Consider the following 22,200-nt stretch of genomic DNA (forward strand, 5'->3'; position numbering starts at 1 on the left):
TTCTGTCTGTCACTATGCCTCACTGGCATAAATAGAGGAACAAAGATACATTATTTATTGTAAATATATTTTTTTTAGCAATTAAGTACACAAGTATATACAGTAAATGAACAGCTAATTTAAATAAACACATTCCTACATTTTGTGATCGGATCGGTGATCGGTTATCGTTTTTTTAAACTCGCTGATCGGTGATCGGCCCCAAAAATCCTGATCGTGTAAAGGCTAACTCTGACAAGAACAACGCGGTAGATTGCCATGAATGGCTTTGTTCATACTGCAGTTAAATCAGATCTGTTTCTCAAAACAGATCAGTTTTCCATATCTTTATTTGTCTGTCCATACTGTATTTGAGCAGGCAACCTCCTGGTTCGGTTGGTATAGACTATGATGTAAGACATTTTTGCATACAGACGGGACGCTACCATTTACACAAGGAAAAAGTGACTCAAAAGATTATTATCTAAATAATTTTTATTTTTCATATGGATTAGGATAATTTTATAAGGTTCATGTTCAGTAAATATGGCAGCCACAAAAAAAATAAAAATAAAAACTGTTACTGTAGTTTTCATGTAATCCTCACATATTTGTGCTTGATGGTACACTGTCAGAGAGCTATAACTTCAACATTATATTTAGCACTGTGATTGGAAGATGTAATATGTTTCCACAGTCTTAATAATAGCTGCTGTTCTTGGCATTGTCCTTTTCGCCACACTGCAGGACCAGTGCATCTATCTAGGTGGCCGTATAGGGACTATGCCCCCCACCCCCAAAAAAGCAACCAAGGTCAATTGACTTTCCTGCTCCTCTCATCCTGTGCTTTATGAACCTTCGCATCCAGGAGAAGAGTGCTGCGTTATTTCTACTCTGTCCAAGGTGACTGCACCAGTGACAGCCAAACTATTACTGCCAAGCAAGACAATCACTTCTCTTTAATCAGTGGTAATGCAAGACAAGTAAATTTAAGATATATATCTAGTTCATTAATAGACAAAGTTAAGAGTTTACTACAATCTACAAAGCAACTGATGCACAAATTGGAAAGAGCTGTAGTAAAACAACTACATATCGATAGAATCAAATAAGAAGCACATACCCACATGCCATTATTTGCATGAAGATGAATACGAAGTGTTTTATGCATGTGTAAATTTATCCATACATATACTGCTTATCTTAATTTTCTACAAAAACGTACCGGCATGTAGGCTCACCTGTATTGTCAAAACAACATTTAGTGAACACCTTTTACATCATTTTCACATAATAGTCAAGATCAGTATAATAATTACTTTACTTCTCATACTTCCATTTGCATTGTGTTTATGTAATTGGACAGAGTGATGCATGATGTCAATACGAACTGGATGTGATTTGTTAAACACGATAACTTAGACAGAGTGCTGCGATTGCTGAAAACAAGTGAGAGTCCAGTGGCCCTAAAGGCTCAAAAAGATTCGATACTGGAGTAGTGGAACAGATCTGGGGCTTTTAAGGCAAGCTCCAAAAGCCACAAGACAGATAAAACTCACATCTGGAAGCCTGTGCAACAAGGAAGACCTGCCAGTTCTTGGCAAAGGTGGTTAGGGTCTTAAACTGAATTGAGATCTCTTGACAGTGGAGAACACAAACAAAGGATCGATATCATTGACCCGTTTTGTGTTTTACTGCCCACCTATTTAGTCAGGGGTTCCTTTTAATTCATCCGCTATCTGTATTTACCACACATAATTTTAAAAGTGTAGGATAATGAATCTTAAAGTTTTTAACAACAAAACGTGTGTTCAAGAATTAGGCATCCAATACAAACTTTGTTTTTACTACATACGATGGTGCATGTTACACCTACGTAAAGGGGAATTCCTGAATTGGGGATGAATTTTGGGGGTGCGTATTATACTCAAGAGCGTATAATACATGATAAATTACAGTAATTTGTGATCTTCGGAGTATTTTGACAAAATGCTGCACTCGGGAACTGTTTTAAATTAGGGGAAAAAATGCTTAGTACGTCTCACTTGTTACAGTTTGTTATGGGCCCGCTGGCATTGAAATTTTACAATGAAACTTTATAGCCTAAATGCTGCCAACCACTGGAGTGGTGTAAAAAGACATCTGCTTATCACTCCAAGTAAGACATTGACTATTAAAATTTTGTCTCAACCACATAACATTTATAAAGCTTGCCTTATATGTATTCAAACACACAAATCGCCAAATCAAGATTTTGAAAGAAGTGTGTTCAGCCTACTTTATCGGATATCACTCAAAGGCCGTCTGTAATTACATTGTAAATGCAGATTAGCTATGAATATTTTAGAAGGGGATTACTAAAAAAGGAAAGAGACAGAGAGGAAGAGAGTTGAGAGGATTCTGCCTTTTAAAGCACCCACATGCGGAAGTGAATGAAAGGTTCATTTGAAGGTGGAACTTGTCTTTCATGCCAAGTTGTCAGCCTATTATCATCCCTTCATAGGTTGGCTACCATTATTAACTGAACGAGAATAGAAAAATAAAGAAAATTACAATAAAAGCCATTGCTCCAACATGGCATGCTGTCACTACAGAGAGAGGAAAAATAACATGGCAGGGAAACTCTTTTCATGGGACGCTCATCTTAAAACAAAGATTAATTATGATTTTTATGGTTATTACAATTGTACCAAATTATGTGGAGAAACCCAAAACCAAAGATGAGGGGAACAACCAGTATGAAGAAAAACACTGCATTCGAGAGTGAAGCGCTGGAAGTCAGTCTGTCAGTATCCTTCAATTACCTTCAGTCATACACGGACAAACATTGACAGCCATCGTCATACAAACACACACGAGGATGCTTCCTAGCGCTTTTGTCACCACATTTTGAAACCTTCAAAATACGTCTGTCAAAGGCTTGACTGGCTGACAGCATCCTGCCGCTCTCCAAGAAGATGATGAGACAGACACTCTTATTGTGTGAAGAGGGCTGCAACAATATCATCGGGGATCAAAAGCCGCAGAAATTGACAGACATACATCACGCGCTCGCACAATTTTATGTGCCTTCCATTCTAGAGTGACAGCTCAAGGTAAAGACTGTACTTGTGTGTGCATCTGAAGATGTGTGAGTGTATGCACATTGAATGTTATCAGATAATGTTGTTATTACTGAGTATTAAACATTTTAAGTTTGTATTTCCGACCTGTGGAGCCATAGAACAAAAACAACTAATGACAAAAATAATGGTTCCTTACTTTAAAGGCGACCATTTTATCATGTGGTCGAACTCCCGCATGGATCAAGAATAACAACACACTTTTCACCCTCTTCTTACTTGAACTGAAATCAACAACTTTTGTAGGGACTGGCTGTCTCATGCAGATGAGCAACTGGTCAGCCTGCGCCACTCTACTGCAGGTTCTGCCAATGTGAGTACAGCTTTCATTACCATGGAAATCACCGAGACGAAGCGACTGGGTGGCGACTTAACAACTTCGCCAATCTATTAATGTCTGGATTCTCAGAAGCTAAGGCTGATAATGCAGCTAGCTAACGCTCTGTGCATTTAAGTTGTTTGGATGTAAGTAATTATTATGTAGTAATCATCATCATCACAGTAATATGAATAACGGTAGGGGTTGTACTGAAAATGTAATTGTTTTCCATACTGTAACATGCTCTGGATGGCCCTAAACACACATTTGCCAGCCTAATTAAAACATAGAGGATCAATTTTTGTCCTTATTGAAACTTTGAGCCTCCAATCTTTCCAAACTAACTCTTTTTTTAACTCCAATTTTCTCTGATAGCAAGCCAGCACTCGGCATGGTGGTCGACTGGTTGGAGCATCTGCCTCACAGTTCTGAGTACCGGGGTTCAATCCCCCGCCTGTGTGGAGTTTGCATGTTCTACCCGTGCCTGCGTGGGTTTTCTCCGGGCACTCCGGTTTCCTTCCACGTCCCAAAAACATGCATGGTAGGTTAATTGACAACTCAAAATTGCCCGTAGGTGTGAATGTGAGTGTGAATGGTTGTTTGTTTGTATGTGCCCTGCGATTGGCTGGCATCCAGTTCAGGGTGTACCCCGCCTCCTACCCAATGATAGCTGGGATAGGCTCCAGCACGCCCATGACCCTAGTGAGGAGAAGTGGCTCAGAAAATGGATGGATGGACAGCAAGCAAGCACATGCTCCTGTATAATAGTTTGGTCAGTCGATAAGTGAACTGAACTTACAGACCATGTGCTGCACCCTGGAATTTACGCCGATCTGATGGGTTTGATCGGTATCGGCCGATAATTAGCATTTTATGCTGATCGGCTGATCGGCTTTCATGTCATAATTTGCGGTGCCTCAGACAAACAACACTAAGTTATTTGCAGTCTGTGCACAACTGAAGTACGTCGTGGGGACCGCTTCAACTAATTTGATCGGGCACCTGAAGAATGTGCACAAGGAAGGGAAAAAGCGTAGGGGGTGGTGGGGTGTGGGTCGGGTGGGGCAAAAAAACAAAAAACAAAGGAAAAGTCAAACGTACGCAAACTGGACAATACCCGTTCATATAGCCGGGACAGTGAGAAAGTTAGAGTAAGCATGTTATTAACAGTATTTGTTAAAGTAATTTTATTACAGTAAGTTAGTACCCATTATTTCTGTCATGTCGTAATGTTGATTTGACTGAAACGTATGTCAGTGGCCAATCCTTGAATGCCCCCTAGATGTCATTGATGTTTTAACTTTTGTCTAAAATGCTAGAGAATAATTTTGAAGGTACAGTACTCATTATACAGTACAGTAAAGTATCTACAATAAATGAACAAGCCATGTAAATAGACACATTGCTCCATCTGGTGATCGGCTCGGTAACGGTTATCATTTTTTTAAACTTGCTGATCGGCCCCAAATATCCTGATCGTGTAAAGCCTACTGCACACACATTATTTTGGTGTTGCTTTCTTTTACAAATGAAGAGCCACATAATCTTGCCTCAGCTTGCTTGAAAAAAAGGAGAAGGGAAACCTACAAGGAGTGGGAAACAAAAGAAAATCAAACAGTAAACCTGGACTATTTGATGAACTGCATATATTTGTTTGCCATTCTACAGACTCATCATTTTAAAACAGCCGTACAACGAGGCGGGATGCACCAATCCCATTATGAAGTCCTTCACACAAGAGGCGCCTAACAGCTGACAATAATGATGATGCATGGCCTAACGTATGGACATGTATTTTGCCTGTATAACTGCATCTGATAAATGAGGTTATAGCTCTTGTAAAGGTCACATAAAATATGATCCAATCACATCTCCTGCCAACAGACATTTTAAATGTTGATGAAGCCATCAACAAGTCAAAACCGGAAAAAGAAATGTCCTCCAGTATACAACAAAAAAGCTAAATGAAGTAGATGATAAAGTAATGAGGGCTATGTTGAAAAGCCAAGGTATTATTAAATATAATCACAATAATAATACAAAATCACACAACGGAGGTAGTGATATTAAACTGTTGGCTTTGACTTTACAGACTGTGCTGTTTGTTGCTTTCAGAAATAATGATTCTGATTGATACCAATGATTCCATGTGACTAAATTAATAAATTTCCCCCCCTCAGTTTCTCACACACACAGATTGGTTTCAAGAAACGGGTTTAGCCACACAAACACACTGAAAGGCTGTAGTACACATTCCAAGCTAACATTCGACACTGGGATCAACTATTGTTATTGTTGTTGGTATTATCGCAAGGTCACGCGAAAAACTGGTATTATCTCAAGAAAGATAAACGCAAGTGGAGCGTTTTGAAACGTATTCATTCTCGGTTTAAATATGTATCATATTCGGGCTCCCAAAAGACCGGCTCCACGTGGATAAAACAGAGAATCTTTACAGATACACTTAAGGTTGTTTCCATGTGGACGGGGACTTCTGTTCTGAACTCCTGGGCTCAAAATACTCCACAAAGGAAACTTACAGCGATACAGTGTTGTAAAGCTCAGTGATGACACCTGCACATGCTGAAGTGCGGATGAGTGCAGTGCAGTGTGAGTGCAGGTCAGCAGGAGACAAGAGTAGAGAGGAGTAATCACCCTCAAGCACTGTAAAATAGTTCCAGTGCAAGTGCGCCCTCAGGTTCCATGGTATAGCACAGCACCATTCATTTAAGTATAAAACATATCAGTACAAATAATCAGCCCTAAAAATCACTTCACTGTGGTAAAATATTAAGAATAAGAATTGATTATTATTGAAAGAAGAACGAGTCATCCGTCCAAACTATTACTAAAATGTAAATTTATAACATCTTTTTAGAATCTAAAAGCCACAGTGTGCAAATAGTTATTTCAAATGATTTTAATTCATAATAAAGTAAACGATATTATAATAAGTTTCAGTGAAATGCTTTCTATAAATTAGACAAACCAGACAAATGTGGGATTTTCGTGATGACGCATATATATATATATATATTCATCTTCCGTTCCGCTTATCCTCACTAGGGTCGCGGGCGTGCTGGAGCCTATCCCAGCTATCTTCGGGCAAGAGGCGGGGTATACCCTGAACTGGTTGCCAGCCAATCGCAGGGCACATAGAAACAAACAACAATTCACACTCACAGTCATGCCTACAGGCAATTTAGAGTCTCCAATTAATGCATGTTTTTGGGATGTGGGAGGAAACCGGAGTGCCCGGAGAAAACCCACGCAGGCACGGGGAGAACATGCAAACTCCACACAAGCGGGGACGGGGATTGAACCCCGCACCTCAGAACTGTGAGGCTGACGCTCTAACCAGTCGTCCACCGTGCCGCCACACTTTTATATATATATATATATATATATATATATATATATATATATATATATATATATATATATATATATATATATATATATATATATATATATATATATATATATATATATATATATATATATATATATATATATATATATATATATTTTTTTTTTTTTTTTTTTGTTTCCCTGGAAGCTGTTGTCTACTTCTCAATGACCGCTATTGCATGCTGTGGAAGGATAACTGCAGTTCATTGTCCAGTGTTACTGCCATATCAACTAGTCAAGCTCTTTTAAGTTTCGGTCACTGCAGGTTGTGTGCCTGGTGGGCAGCAAGGCCCCATCAAAAAGGGTGACTGTTCTTCCCTCTTCTGCAACATCAAATTGTATGAATAAAATAAATACGCTTTATGGTCAAGTAAATCTGCGCTAACTTAAACTCTTCAACATAGTTCTCTCTCGCTATGTTTGAAACTGAATTAACTTAAAAACAATAATGCACAAGCAGAGACTGTCCTCACTGCTGTGGGGGTGTGTGTTGGGGGGTGGGGAGGGGGGGTGAATATAGCAAATCCTCTTGTTCACTTTTGCTTAGCCTCACTCCATCACAGCGCTGTCCATTCTTATATACAGAGGATGCTACCAGTTGAGTGATAAATGGTACATACGACCATCAATATACTTCAAATAATATTTAATTTTAGACGGAATTCCAAAAGTCTAAAGAAGAAACTACAGAAAGTTGTGAAGCAGAATAATTAGCGGCTACCGCATTGCACTGGCTCTACTAATTGAAAGAGCCCACCTAAATACAGACACCCGGATGTAATGCCTACACTCCTGCATATGGAATATATGAATATTCATAAAACTATTCAAGCTATCTTGAATGGGGCCATATGGTTTGGAATCAGCAGCCATTTGCAATTCCCAGCTCCAGTGTTTAGGAGCACTCTAATGAAGAGTGCGGTGCAGTGCAGGAACTCTGTGGCCACTCAGCAGCCTGCACACATGCGTCCTAGCGACAAGTTTGGCTGCTTAGGTGAGAAACCGTTGTAATTTAGCAAAGGACTACACGGCCCAAGAAAATGTTCCATTTATTTTCAAGAGGATAACAATTCAAGACGAGCTGTATCGGCATACGTGGACATATTAGAGTATCCTACACATACAAGTAAAACAAGCTTGTATCAAATAAAGCTCATGAAAAAGCAATTGAGCAGGGGCAAGTGTGGGCATGCACGTGTGCTTCTTTCCACAGCGCGCACACACACGCGCGCGCACACACACACACACACACACACTATCTCGTTCCCCTCTCCGTACCACAAATGAACCAATACTTACACTGTGTTATTTGCATAATGTATTCTGTCTACATCTATCTGTGGTTCTGAGTTATTTTTTATTTGACGTGGAAGACTTTGGAGGTGATGCACACACAAAAAAATAATGTTATTTTGTGGCTGGATTTGACTCTTTTCATAGATATGCATCAAGCATATTCTTGAAAATGAGCGCATCGTGTAAAAGCCACATTGAGAGTAGAATGCTTTCTTACGTTCTTTGACTAACTGTGCGCTCGACTCACCCAAATATCCAAATATTTGTTTTGTCCTGGTCATGCCTCATTTCTATCTCCTATTGGAATAGGGGGTGGGGGGAATAAATAAATAAATAAAAACATCCCACTATTACACTACATTTCATCTTATTACTATCTTGTGGGATGCATGTAGTAGAATAAAACGCAGCACTGTAAAAGCAAGTTTCCATCCGCTTATTTCGATCGTCAATGTAGGATGAAAAAAAAATTCACATCTTTTCATCTTTTCATTAACCGCGTGAAATGAAACGATATTGAATACAGCTCGTCTTTTTTTAAAACGGGTACGTTTAAGTCAGTGAGAAATACAAAGTGAAGAAGCAGTGCATTTACGCACCGCTGCAAAGCTGGTCAAAGTGAGGTGCACATGGTCCCCGGGGGAGTTGCAATAAAATCAAATCGTGTCATTTCACGGTACCCCGCTTTAATATCAACCCGTTTGCAGATTACATTCGGAGGACAGTTCATCACTGCGTGCTCGTCCCTACGCGACTTAAACCACGTACATATTTGGGTCTGTGAAGCTGATCTGTTGAACGCGCAGTACATGTACTGTAATCACTTATTTTATCTCAAAAGAAAAAGAAAAAAGGTGTCAACTTTAAAAAATAAAAACTTCCCAACCACTCCATCCATAATGTCACATAGTACACGCATGGTTATTGCACAGCATTTTTGAAACTTTAAAAATGAGATATCAGTCTCGATCTGGCCAAAGGACATGTTTCAACGCATACTATTGTCATTATCCATCATTATGAACGTCAAAAGCGAACAGCACGCCAAAAGTCTTCCCGCGGAGCCCACGCACTCCGCGCGTCACTTCAGCCGCCGAGCAGCGCGCTCACGCCGGCTTCACTCACCTGATTGTGAAGAGCTCGACCCGAACAAGAGGCACGTCAGGAAAAAGTCGAGGCAATACAGGACAGTCGCTTGTTTCATTGTTGCGCTTGCCAGTTATTTCCTTTAAATTCACATGTCCAACAGCGTATCCTTGTTTGAAGCAAACACACGACAGCCCGGCTCGTTTTGGAGCCAAATCAGCGTCACTTTAGGGACCTGGGGGGAGAATTTCTCTCCTTTTTACTAAGTTTCGCCGACTGTGCTCCGGGTAACCCTCTCAATCTCCACAGGCTAAAATTGAGACTGGCTGGCTAAACAAGTTTCCAACGCGCGCACAGTAAAGCTTGTCTTAACAGTATAAGGCTGTATTCATGCCATTTCTCCCCCCACTTGTACTCAGTATGCGGCGCCACACTTGATTTTTCCAGACACGCCTCCAAGCCCTTGAACTCCTCCCAAGCGCACTGTGATTGGCACAGGTGGCCGACTATCGCCTCGTAGCCCAGCAAACACTCATCCACCGGCTCTGCCATTGGTTGACTTAATATGACATTTCATTTAAAATTGTCGCCCTGCACTTGTCACGTACATGGACAAAATTCATTCTGGGAGAATATAAGGGACACTGACACTATACTGTAATATGAGTTAGATCTAATCAGTGTTGTTCCATCTTCACAATTTATTTTTTATTTTTTTTTAAATGGGGGACCCCACACATCCTTCCATGCATCCATTTTATATACTGCTTCTCCCCATTAGGGTCACAGAGAGTTGGAGCCTATCCAGTGGCGTGCAGATGGGTGTGTGGGTGTGCGTGTGTGTGAGGGGGTGCTGGGCAATCAAACCCAACCACCTAGACTAAAGTTTTAGGTTGGTCAACAATGCCCCCCAGCCCCCAATTCCCAGTGACGAGCGCCATCACCAGCATGGTTGGCCCCAGGCATCAACACACCTTTGCACGCGTCAAAACTCATTTGCATGCCGCTGAGCCTATCCCAGGCAGTTTGTTTGTTTTGTTCTGTCTTTGTTACTGCTGTACTTCATGAGGGGGCAGGAGAGAATCGCTTAGGTGATGATGACTGGCTGAGGTCAGGTCAGATTTTATGTGTTGTTGACACAAACGGGAGCACGGATTGTTGCACTGACACTGACACGCACACACACACACACACACACACACACACACACACACACACACACACACGAGTCAAACCTAGTGAGTTGTGAGGACTAAGGAAATGATAAACAACAGGGATGGCAAGCCCGTTTAAATTTCCAGGTAAAGCAGCCTTCTTTACTGGATACTTGAAGTAAAGACATTACCTACCAAAAACAGACTTAAAGAAAATAATGTGTAGATCAAATGCACATTATGCTGTGGACGAAGATGCTTCCTCATGTCAGTCGATTCAGCCTGATGAAACAAAGTTCACCGGCCCTTAATGCCGAAGCAGACAAAGACAAGTGCGTCGTCACCAAAACAGATGAAAATTGATTTTCCAGCCCTGCATGTTTTGTTCAACAATAAACTTGCAGCCAGGTACGTATGTTGTGGAGGACATGATGTCGTTGAACATCTGTGAGTCAGACTCATTCAGAGCACTTGTGAAAATACAGGTCGGTGTAGGGATACACACGCCATCCAAACAGATTTGTGAAAAACCTGTTTATAGACAGATGCTAAATAATGTTTAATAAATATCAAACATCTATTGTATTTTTCTTGATCCACTTTTTAAACTTAGTAATTATATCTATAATAATACATGACATTAAACTGGTGGCGCGACGCATTGCGGGCGGCACCTGGCACATCCTGCAGCGGCCCGGGAGCTCAGCCTCAGTCACTTTAGTGAGTCATGCCGAGAGAAGAAAGTGCAGCAGAGTTCTGTCGGCCACGCAAGGTTAAGGTAAAACGACGAATCTGTTCCACCATCTGAAAAAAAATGGCAGTAAACATTACAGTACCAGGTCAGAGTACTGGACAAGAAATATGTGATCCCCTCGCAAAATTATTTCTTCAAAGTGACATTTATGAAGAGTAAACTAAACAAACAATAAAATAAGCCAGCCTCCACAACGATTGTTCATACTATGCATTACGGTAACACTGTGGCATTGTGTCGTCTTCGTAATAAAAGCCTCAAAAGGGCATCTATGTTCAATGTATTATTTGTGAGACTTTTATTGTGACGTTGGGCCTCACAATCACAGAGGCCGTGGCTCGGCCGAACACTGTAGTGACAACACACAAAAGGATGTGCCATCATAAATCGGGTTTAATATTTGCGACAGTTGGCCCCAACCATTTTCCAAGCACGTCAGGGAGGAAGACTCATTCTTAACACACCCCACACCACAGAATAATGGTCAGGATAATATTTTAGAGACACCTGATTAATTGGGCCTTTGCTCACATAATCAAATTTCATTTTTATGTTATGTGAATACTGAGTAAGACATGAACATTAATACTATGTTGCAGCCTTTAAAAACTGTCTTGGGATCATGAAAACTGTTGGGAAGTTGGAAATAATACCACTTAATTGGAGCTTTTCAGGTCTTGGCCTCAAAACTTTCTGTTAAAAGATATATATATTTAACTGAATCCCTTATAAATAAGACGACAAAGCGATATATCAACACACTCATTCCTATGCAGAACCAGTTGTTACGTCGATATCTATGACAACCAATGCTACGCCACTGCTCCGCGGTACACCGATTTATCACCCCCATTTAAATGCACTTTCGGTCATATGAGGTTGAACATTTCAGACCTCATGGTTTTATGGAATGCAACAAGAAATGCTTTGCTGTAGCAATAATGTCATGCCCTGTCCTATTAAAATGTGTGCATGGTATCTGGGCATAGTTCTGGTATGCTGATGTATTAAACAGGGTTGCAGTCATTAATTCCAGACTTGAACCCAGCAACAGCATCTCTGAGATTTCACGGGCATTATAATTTCTATTATACTTATTTATTATTACATTGCTCATTGTTGCTGGACATATTAGTAGCACTATTACTCAATGGATTCAGAGTCATTGAAAGAAAAAACAGAGCTAATTTGGAACGTGTTTGCTCAGTTTTTCTCAGCCCAAACACAGTCATAACCAGTTCTGAAATATTGGACTTTTTCTGCGAGTTCATCAAAGGTGAGACAGAAACGCAATGACTTATCACAAGATCAAAACTCTTACTCGGCAATATTATCCAGTTGTTCTGATATAATTTCTATACACAGCCAAAGGTGGACATGATGTGCACAATGTCTCGAGATGGATGTTGTACACTGTGATGTGCTTCCCGACCTTTTCTGTACTTCGCACCCCTAAATGTTTAATACACTCTCATAAGCCCCAAAAAGTCTGATCTAATGTGAAGTCAAGTTATACCTAATAGATTTAGGTCTTTCACCACCCTTTAGCGTTGTTTTGCTTCTGGGGGTAATACATATTTTTTTATTTCGACTGTAAGCTGTTTTGTTCTGAGGTTTTGTAGCGTAAATAACACAGAAGTAAAAAAAAAGAGCTTTACAAAGTGATTCTGTACTTGATGGGTTGTTTCTATTACTTTGAAATCAGCAACTCTGGTCTTTTTAGAGGAAACAATATGACAAAGGGTTATTACCTTGCACACCATATGGTGCTTACTTTTGCACTTTGAGAGAACGACGAATGCCACCCTGAGTCACAATATGTCCACACATCTGGACATTAATCATGCACTCTTGACTGCGAACTCATATCCACTTTTACACACATACACACACACACGCGCGCACACGCTCACATGCACGTTCATCAGATTCTATTATGAAAGAGAAAAAATTAGGCTTTACACGATCAGGATTTATGGGGCCGATCCCCGATCAGCGAGTATAAAAAAACGATAACTGATGCGATCATTGATGCGAAGACTTGTTAATTTACTGTATATACTTGTGTACTGTATACTGCGTATCTTCTGTATATTGAGTATCTTCAAACGTATTCATTCTCTAGTCCAGTGATTCCCAACCAGTGTACCGTGGCACATTAGTCTGCCATGAGCAATCTTCATGTGCGCTGTGGGAAATTATAGAATTTTACTTAACTGCTCAAAAAATTATTAATTTACAAGAAATAATGTATCTATTTATGCCAGTGAGGCATAGTGGCAGACGGAACAATGCTCTTCTATTAGATGGCAGGAAGTACATACAGTAATTACTGTGCATCTACTTTTTGTGACATTTTTGTTTGTTGGTATGCCTTTGCTCCATAAAGGTTGGAAATCACTGCTTTTGTCAGGTCATGTATTCTAATCAGTCAGGTCAAACCAACATTACAAATTGACAGCAATAATAGGAGCTAACTTACTGTAGTTGAATTACTTTATTGTACTTAAATTACTTCACACACACCGAAACTTTAGAGCATGATTCGATATAACGCCGGGATGTTTATGCACAACAGTTAGTGCTAGCACTAGTTTGCTAGGCTATAAAACGTTTTGTTGCCTGCTTGCGAGCGGTATCGTATTAAAAGTACATAAGCATACCTCAAGCAAGCCTTAAATGAACGTAATCTCCCGAGCACCTGTGATGACCAGCACACATTTTCCCCCATTTTATTTGTATAATACACGCGTTGTGATGTCGTAGCCATGGTAACGAGTGTATCCGGTCGCGTTTGAGTTGACAAGCCCAGTGATCGTGCAGTTGTATCGGAATACAAGATTTTATTGCAGTCGTCTGAAATAGTGGAATCGTGAAAGACCAAATTTGTCTTGTAGTCTGATCCACGCATTACATGTTGTCTGTCTCAGACGTGTTGTCTGTCCCAATCCGCCGCCGACATGTTTTTTTTAATAACTTTATTGGTTGTCAGATATTTACAATACTACATAAAATGACACGACAAGGCTAAACATAAACTAGCTAAACCTAGCTTTTGAATTCAAATATACTGTATACGATGGCGACGCGGCGTAAATGTCTTTTGTGGTGCCGATCAATGACGTCATTGATCGGATCGGCGAATTATGACATTAAAGCCGATCTGCATAAAATGCTACGTATCGGTCAATACCGATCAGGCCAATCAGATCGGTGTAAAGTCTAGTAAAAATGTGTTTTATCTTGCAACGTGAATCAAGTCGTAACTCAACTCTCAACTTCACTTTATTTACAGAGTGCTTAAAAAACAAACTGCAGCTGTAACAAAAGTGCTGAACATAAAACATCCATCCATTTTCTATACTGCTTATAATAATAATAATACTATTTGTTATATATACCAGTGTTCCCCAACTTTCTTTGCACCACGGACCGGTTTAGAGTAGGCATTTTGCTTCATGTTTCACAGACCGGCTCTGGCGTATATATATATATATATATATATATATACACACACACACACATACACACTCTTGCTTCCTCCTTTGCCGTTCGTGGCGCATTCACTGTGGGCGCGATGCATGAGTGGGAGTCGGAGTTGTTGTAGGCAGCCAAACCAGACTGCAGTTCTCGACGTGTCAATTGAGATGCGCAGCTGTTGCGGCGGAGAAGATCCAGTCAATTTTCAAAATAAAACACATTGACACGCGAATTGCAATACAACAGAAATTATAGAAATTGGTCATCCTTTCTCTGCGGCCCGGTAACAAATGCCTCACGGCCTGGTACCGGTGTTGGGGACCACTGATATATATAACATACTCTAACACTTAGAACCTTGAAAAAAAATATTATTCATATTTTAAGAGGCATAATTATTATGATTATGCTTTTTTTGAAAGACATTATTAGCTGTAATAAGCCTGTAGGAGGCGGCTTACCTTTGTTTTCGTTTTCCAAAACATCAAAGTATATGCCCAAGCAATAATCGAGTTAACTCCGTAAACATCCTTCCTTTGCTATAAACAGGTTGTTCCTCCCCTGAGATTATTGAAGGCTTTTGTTTGGCTCCAAATGAGATGTGGTCTGCTTGAATATGCACATGCACACATCCGCATACAGATTGACTTTCCAGAAAATTCTATATAGTCTATTGCTATACTTAAAACAAAAAAGTGCATGCAGACAGTTTTTTACTTTGATGAAAGTGTTCAGTAGAGCTTTCTTTTGCAGTCTAAAAAATGCATTGAACTGTGAGGGGCACTTTTTGAACTGCCATTGCAGTTTTGACCCCTCACCAGTGGGTGGCAGTCTGTGTCTCACCTCCAGGGTCAACCGACCAGCAGACTGTCTCCATGGGGGGTGACTGATCCCAGCTGCCCCCAACCAGCTTCCTGACTCAGTGTGACATTGTCTTCCTAGCACATATACGCTTGAATAAATATTCCTCAGCTTTTAATATCACCGACACTGCAAATTTATTAAGCATTGTGCAAAAATGAGAACTGGCACCTGGCTATGATGGGAAGCTTCACTCTAAATATGGCCCAAATGACTGCTGTTTATCATTCTTAATACCATCATAATGTAATTTGGGGTTATGATATTTTCATTTAACATTACACATGAAGAGACGCCTTCTGACAGTATAACCCTAATACTGTCAATAAGATAATTTATTCCTGGCGTTATAATATGCAATGAGACAAGGTTTCAAGTGTTCTTCCTTGGTGTCTTCTGTACAGCTAATCTAATGCATAACCTCCTGATTTGTTTAATGGATGAGCCTTTGCTGCAGCAAGAGGCACGCCAATAAAAGCCCGGGCCCTCCAGAGACTATTGTGCACAACATGAGGGTTATGAAGCAATTTTTTATCGCTTTGTACATTATTTTGCTCTGTTGATGGCAAGCAAGTAAAATATATTTTTCCCGCACACGGAAGAAAAACGTTCATGGTGATGAACTATTGGACACCTTTTGCAGGCTGAAAGAAGATTTTGGACTCACATAGATAGTGTGCACAAACATTCAAGTTTTCTAATAATGTTTGTTTCTATTTGCTGAATGAGATTATTCCTGTAAAACAATCTAAATTTGAAAGTTAACTAAATCGCTGGATCTTCAGCAATGATCCCAATCAGCAGATATGGCACACACACAAAAAAACCCTGCATATAATTCAAACACTACAAGAGTCGTTTGAGGGTTGCAGCATCCTTCAATACTAACTGTGGATTAAGAGAGGGAATAATTGAGAAATGACTTACTTCGGTTTGAATAGAAAATCAACAGACTTTCCAGCTAGCAATTTTTCTATACTGCTCCTCTTGTTCTGGGACACAGGGGGCTGGAGCCTATCCCATCTGACTTTAGGTGAACAGCAGACTATACCCTGAACAGGTCACAAGGTCAATCACAAGGCACAGAGAGACAACCAACCATTCAGGCTTACATTCACAGCATCACTGAGCGGGTGCTGAAAAGTCAGGCGAGTCAATCACTACACCGTCAGTAACTCGACAAACGACTACTTCAGTTTTATTGATAAGGCCGGGACCAGAGGTGGGTAGTAACGTACTACATTTACTCCGTTACATTTACTCAAGTAACATTTTGGATAAATTGTACTTGTCAGAATAATTTGAATGCACCATACTTTTTACTTTTACTTGAGTATTTATGCTAAGAAGAATCAATACGTTTACTCAGTTACAATGATCCACATGCCACTCGCTACTTTTATTTATTCATTGTGGCGTGCACGATCTATTTTTAGACTTCATCTTCGACTTCCGCATAGGGTGCTGTTGCACCAATCCAACGTACCTACAGCCGTATGAGGGTTTACTTTACATACTCGAAAAAACAACATTTATGATGCAGATGATAATTATGATGATGTAGTCTTGTGTCTGTCCAAATGTGGATATTTCAGCTCACTTCTAACTTGAGAAAACACCTCATGGTAAGTTGCAGATGTTTCTGTTATTGTTTTGGCAGTGCATCTGGCAAGATTAGCCATATTTTATGGTTATAAATCACTGTAAAACATGTTTCATGGGGATAGGTGCCATGCTGTAAGCTTGATCTTGATTCAGCAAACAGCTTCTCCATTCAGTCATTTAAGTGAATATAGCAAATAATGTTTCTGTAGGGCCCTTAAGTAAATTTTTGCAGGACTATTTTTTACTCTTACTTGAGTCACGTTATTCTAAAGTAACAGTACTCTTACTTGAGTACAAGACTTGGCTTCTCTACCCACCTCTGGCAAGGACCAACTGACTGACTAATGATTGAAGGTAATGGAGTGCACAAGAGTATGGGTAGAAATAGCAAAATGTTTTGATGGGCCTGAGCACATGTATACTGCATTGTGGTTTACTATCGCAGTTCGTGAGATAATCACCTCAAGATTTCAAGATGGTTGAGACACAAACATTTTCTGTTGCAGGGAGTGTCATAAAGAATGTTGACATACTCTATTATGATTTACTGTAAATAAAAAAATTAACTGGTTGCGCCACCACTACTTTGCCTGTTTTAATGGATCTTTGTCAATCTAATCACTTTGCCTAATACTGTACATTGAGGTTTATGGGTACAAACTGGAAAATATGCTGGGAAACTCTAGACCAGATCATATATCTATAATAATTAAAACCTAGTCAAACCCAGTAGAACTCATTGTATTTTCAAAAATGAACTACAACTTATAAACGGACATCATTGTCATGTTGGTTTTAGATTTTTTATATTTTGTTCCAATCTTCATGAGGAAAGACAACATGGCTATAGTTGAAATACTGTACTGCATATAAAAGCTGTGAAGTGCATCAATGACAAATTTTAACAACATACAACTGCTGGCTGTAAGACTAGTTACACCTGCACTGTATCAGAAAAATCTGTTTTTACAAAACTAATCTAATCACCAAAGTTTGGTGATTCGAGTTCACCTTAACACAATGCGACAGTGAACATTTGTAATTGTAATTGTTTTATTGCAGACACAGGTCCATATAAAGTATGAAAAAGAAAAAAAATAAATAACGAGATACAACATGCAAAACTTCGCATATTAAAATGCATACAAACTGTTGCACCAATGCTGTCTGAGGTTAGAGGAAATCTAGCAGCCTTTGATTGGGCTGATTACGGCTTCTATTATGTTGTTCTCTGACTTGTTCAGTTGACACATAAAGCTAAACATCAGCTGTCTTAATAGTGCCTCACACATTAGCACACTAGTGGACACAACAACAATTGACTGGCACTATGCTACCTTGGGACTGGAAGCAGCAGCCTAAGTGCATCGTTGTCGGCTACTTAAAGGCTCTGCATACTCTGTTTCGAGTTGCGCTTTCACAGTGGAGGCAAATTTAACTATTTGTGCGACATGATTACATATAAAGTCAATGGAAATGCACAATTGTGCACAAATTCTGACACGATGTGAGTCGGGTAAACAGTCAAAAATTCACTTATTCGCCGATTTGCTCGAAATAAAAATTTTCCCACTCTACACAAAAATTTTCATCACGCTACATTGCGACAGCCAATCGGCATTAAGAACATAAACAATTGAGTTGTTGAACAGAACAATGGAGAACAAAATTATCGTTGCTGTTTGTGGGCACCTGGAACCTTTTCATAACTCATGCTACCAATACAGGATCAAAAGAAGAAAGAGCACGACTGGAATGTGGTGAGCAAACAGCTGGCGTATCTGGTAAGTACATTTATTCACTTGTTTACTGCACTTTATTGTGAAACAAGCTAGCAATAACATTAGCCACACATCATAAACACTCACTCACTGTCTCTCTTTTTGTCACACACTCTCCAAGTACTGGTATAAGAAATGTTGATATCTGCCAGGAGAAGCCCCTCCTCTTCTCTGGTACATGTGGCGCGAATGAAGCGAATTTACATTCAATGTCTACACAACTCATGTGATCAAACCCGCGCGAGTAATGCGAGGCAAAAGTTCACTTTGCCTTCAGTGTTAACACAGCATCAAAAAGTTGGACCACAGCTGAGCAGTGTATAATGGTGTGATGCCTACAGTAGGTCCCGAACAGTGAACACTTCACAAAATCAGAGCACATAGAAAACTTCCTAATCAGCATGTTAGCCTGAGCATATATAGTGGTACCTTGAGATACGAGTGACTTATGTGTTTTATGGTGGCAGGAAGCTCAATTTAACTCACTTTGCAATAATCAGCACTTTAACAAATGGTGAACATTTCATCATAAAAGAGAGGCTTCAAGCTTTATAATGCCACTCCCAGTCGAAGGTTATGATCAGACTAAGCATAAAATAAAAAAGAATTGCAAGGTGTGTATGTAAAACAACCACAGCAGCAACGACAAAATGACGCCAAAACGCCATTGAAAAGCTAACAACGGCATTGACATCAACAGTCGCGGTTTAGAACCCTTTAAGAAACAGATATTTGAACGCATTCGGTGGAACAACACATATAGACTGAAAATATAACATCACTCACAGGCATATATTTTTCATCCTTGACAAAAAAAAAAGACTAATAATATAGCAACTTACTGAGTGGTAAAACAGAAGAAGAAGAAGATGAAGAAGAAGAAGAAGAAGAAGAAGAAGAAGAAGGCTATTCTTCTTCGTTTGTCTGCAAGACTGTACTATACAATAGTGCCTCCTGGTGGCCAAGATGGGCACATACTGATGGATGAAACATGAAGCATAAACTGTTTAATGCTTTAAATTAAATTGATTTTATCACACTTTGTTTTATAAAGTACAATATTATAGAGTGCTATTTTTCCTTAATAAAGAAAAACTTTTTGTGTGGGCGGGGAGGGGTGTGTGTGGTGAGGCTGGAACAGATTAAAGCATTTCCAATCATTTCAATGGGAAAAGATGATTTGAGATAAGTGTTTTGAGTGAAGCGCATTGACACGGAACAAATTAAACTCATATTTCTAGGTCCCACTGTATTTTTTTTTTTTTTAATACGGTTGATATATTTCTTTTGTCATCCATCCAGTCCTCAGATATGACAGATATGAAAAAGTTTGAATTGAATGACTCACACTTGTACCAGTTCTTCCCAGCATACAGTGGTCATTACCTTAGTTGCTGATTTTGGCGAGAACACAGCTATTTGTTTACAACCCAGGTGCGTCCACATTTTTGGGAATAATTTCACATTTCTCATCAAACGCACATGGAGTGGACTTAAACTGCGACGGTTCCGTCTGCAAGCCTGGCCCAGTGAGCAATGAGCAGCGTTAGCCCATTACACACACATGATTATGTGGCCATTTCCTCGGTGAACGAGTCTCATCAGAAGTCACTGGAGAAGCCACCAAGTGTGTAATTGTTTCCCATTAGGGGAAACTTCCACTGCCATACACTTAGCTGACGAATGCTCACAGAGTGAAGAATCCACTGTGGATTGTGATGGAATTTCTGAAAAGCCTCTTGTCAGTGTGAAGGTGAAAGTGATTCATCTTGATTCCCCCCCCCCCCCCCCCCCTATTAATATTTCAATTTTAATGAGTAAGGAACTCAAATAATAGTTTATTTATATCGGCAACGCCAGAGTTGAAACATTATTGCGAGTTCATGTCTTTTGATTGCATGGAGACCAAAATTTAGATACAGCCAGACTTTTTTATTTTTTTGTCACTTTATTTTTACATTTCAACTTTTAAAACCAGTTATCTAAATCAGTTAAAATAGAATGCTTTGGCCAAATCATTAACTGCTACAGGCTACGGTAGAACCGAAAGCCATATTCACAGCACCACGATTGTGTTCATGAATTATCTAGTGTTTTAACATACATATATCTGGAGAATCATGCAAAGTCACACACTTGATTGCTGGAAATTAGATAATCTACATGGGACTCGACACCTCAGGACGAAACAGAGAAAAAGACTTCGAAGTTATTAACAGTCCATTCATCACTCAGATGAAGCTTTTCACCATCAACTTGATGGGCGTGAAGACTCAAAAGAGTTCAGCACTGAAGGTTTTTCCTTTTACAATGCTGACATCTGCAGGACTACGACAAGAGTACACGCATGTAAAATAATACATAAAAACCAAATGATCTAATTATCTTATGAATTTGCTCCAGTAAAAAATAAAAAAAGGGGGAGAAAAATAAGATTGAATTCATAATGAAGAAAACATCATATTTATGTAACGACACGAGTGGTAAATCCCTATTCCTTTGCGTACTTGCACTATGAAACCACTGGATGTCAGTAAGAGAAAAGAAAGGTGCATATTATACGACTGTATGATAACAGTAAAAGGAGAGTTTATGTCTTAAACATGCTTGCTTAAACATCCTAATAACTATATCAAATATGTCTCACGTAGTTGAAATGGACTACATAGTTCCCTGCTAATTTTAGAACATAAAATGTGATTTATGGGCCAAAAACATAACACTAAAATTGTTTTAAATTCTAAGTGACAAATTATTTTTGGTTGCATTAAGCGGTTGGGAGAATGTATGGATTGATGGACAGACGAAGAGATGGATGGACGGACTGATGTTCAGCTGGATGTGCAGCACAGCAAGTAGTTCATTCACTTCAGACATCAATCTACATGTACTTTATGAAGACAAAGTTATAAGTCACACTATGTCTATTTTATTATTATATATTAAATTTAGTCATGGTTATAGTAGTAGTAGTAGAGTACCAGCCCACATTTGGCAGCAGGTATAAAATAAAGTGAAAACAACAAGATAAAGGGCTGACATTTACTTGTTTCCTCTGGTTTACAGCACGTGCATCTGCCCTTTACATCACTCAACACAATTCCTCCTGTCAGCCTCATTTAAGTTCCACCACCCAAAACAAGTGTACTTGAGAAACCTACGTGAAAACGTTGACAATAAGCAAACAATCCTATAGAATTGACACACTCAACACTTCCTTTGGTACAATTCCACAATCAAATCCTGTCTTAACAAAAGTGGTGAGTTTTAAATGACACTATTGGATATGATTAGAGTGTTGTTTTTTTTTCTTTTTTCTTTGACTTGCGAGCCAAAATTTGAGATACAAGCA

General features: G+C 39.5%; 1 protein-coding gene and 1 long non-coding RNA gene across 3 annotated transcripts in view; both read right to left on the reverse strand.

The window, feature by feature from the left end:
* The window catches only part of LOC133486824 (receptor tyrosine-protein kinase erbB-4-like), a 240,031-nt gene extending 230,427 nt beyond the window's left edge, over positions 1-9,604 (reverse strand). For both annotated transcript variants that reach the window (XM_061792531.1, XM_061792530.1), the window contains exon 1: positions 9,253-9,604. In XM_061792531.1, the coding sequence (XP_061648515.1) occupies positions 9,253-9,331 (79 nt within the window). In that variant the 5' untranslated portion in view covers positions 9,332-9,604. The remainder of the gene's footprint in view (positions 1-9,252) is intronic.
* A 1,016-nt stretch (positions 9,605-10,620) lies between these two features.
* On the reverse strand, positions 10,621-20,611 carry LOC133486726 (uncharacterized). Its single transcript, XR_009791108.1, has 3 exons — positions 19,635-20,611; positions 16,390-16,514; positions 10,621-11,171 (listed from the first exon to the last, which is right to left on the reverse strand). It is a non-coding gene; the product is annotated as an uncharacterized LOC133486726 (long non-coding RNA).
* Positions 20,612-22,200: the final 1,589 nt, after the last annotated feature.

This window comes from Phyllopteryx taeniolatus, chromosome 12 (assembly GCF_024500385.1).
Source record: "Phyllopteryx taeniolatus isolate TA_2022b chromosome 12, UOR_Ptae_1.2, whole genome shotgun sequence".
Lineage (NCBI taxonomy): Eukaryota > Metazoa > Chordata > Actinopteri > Syngnathiformes > Syngnathidae > Phyllopteryx > Phyllopteryx taeniolatus.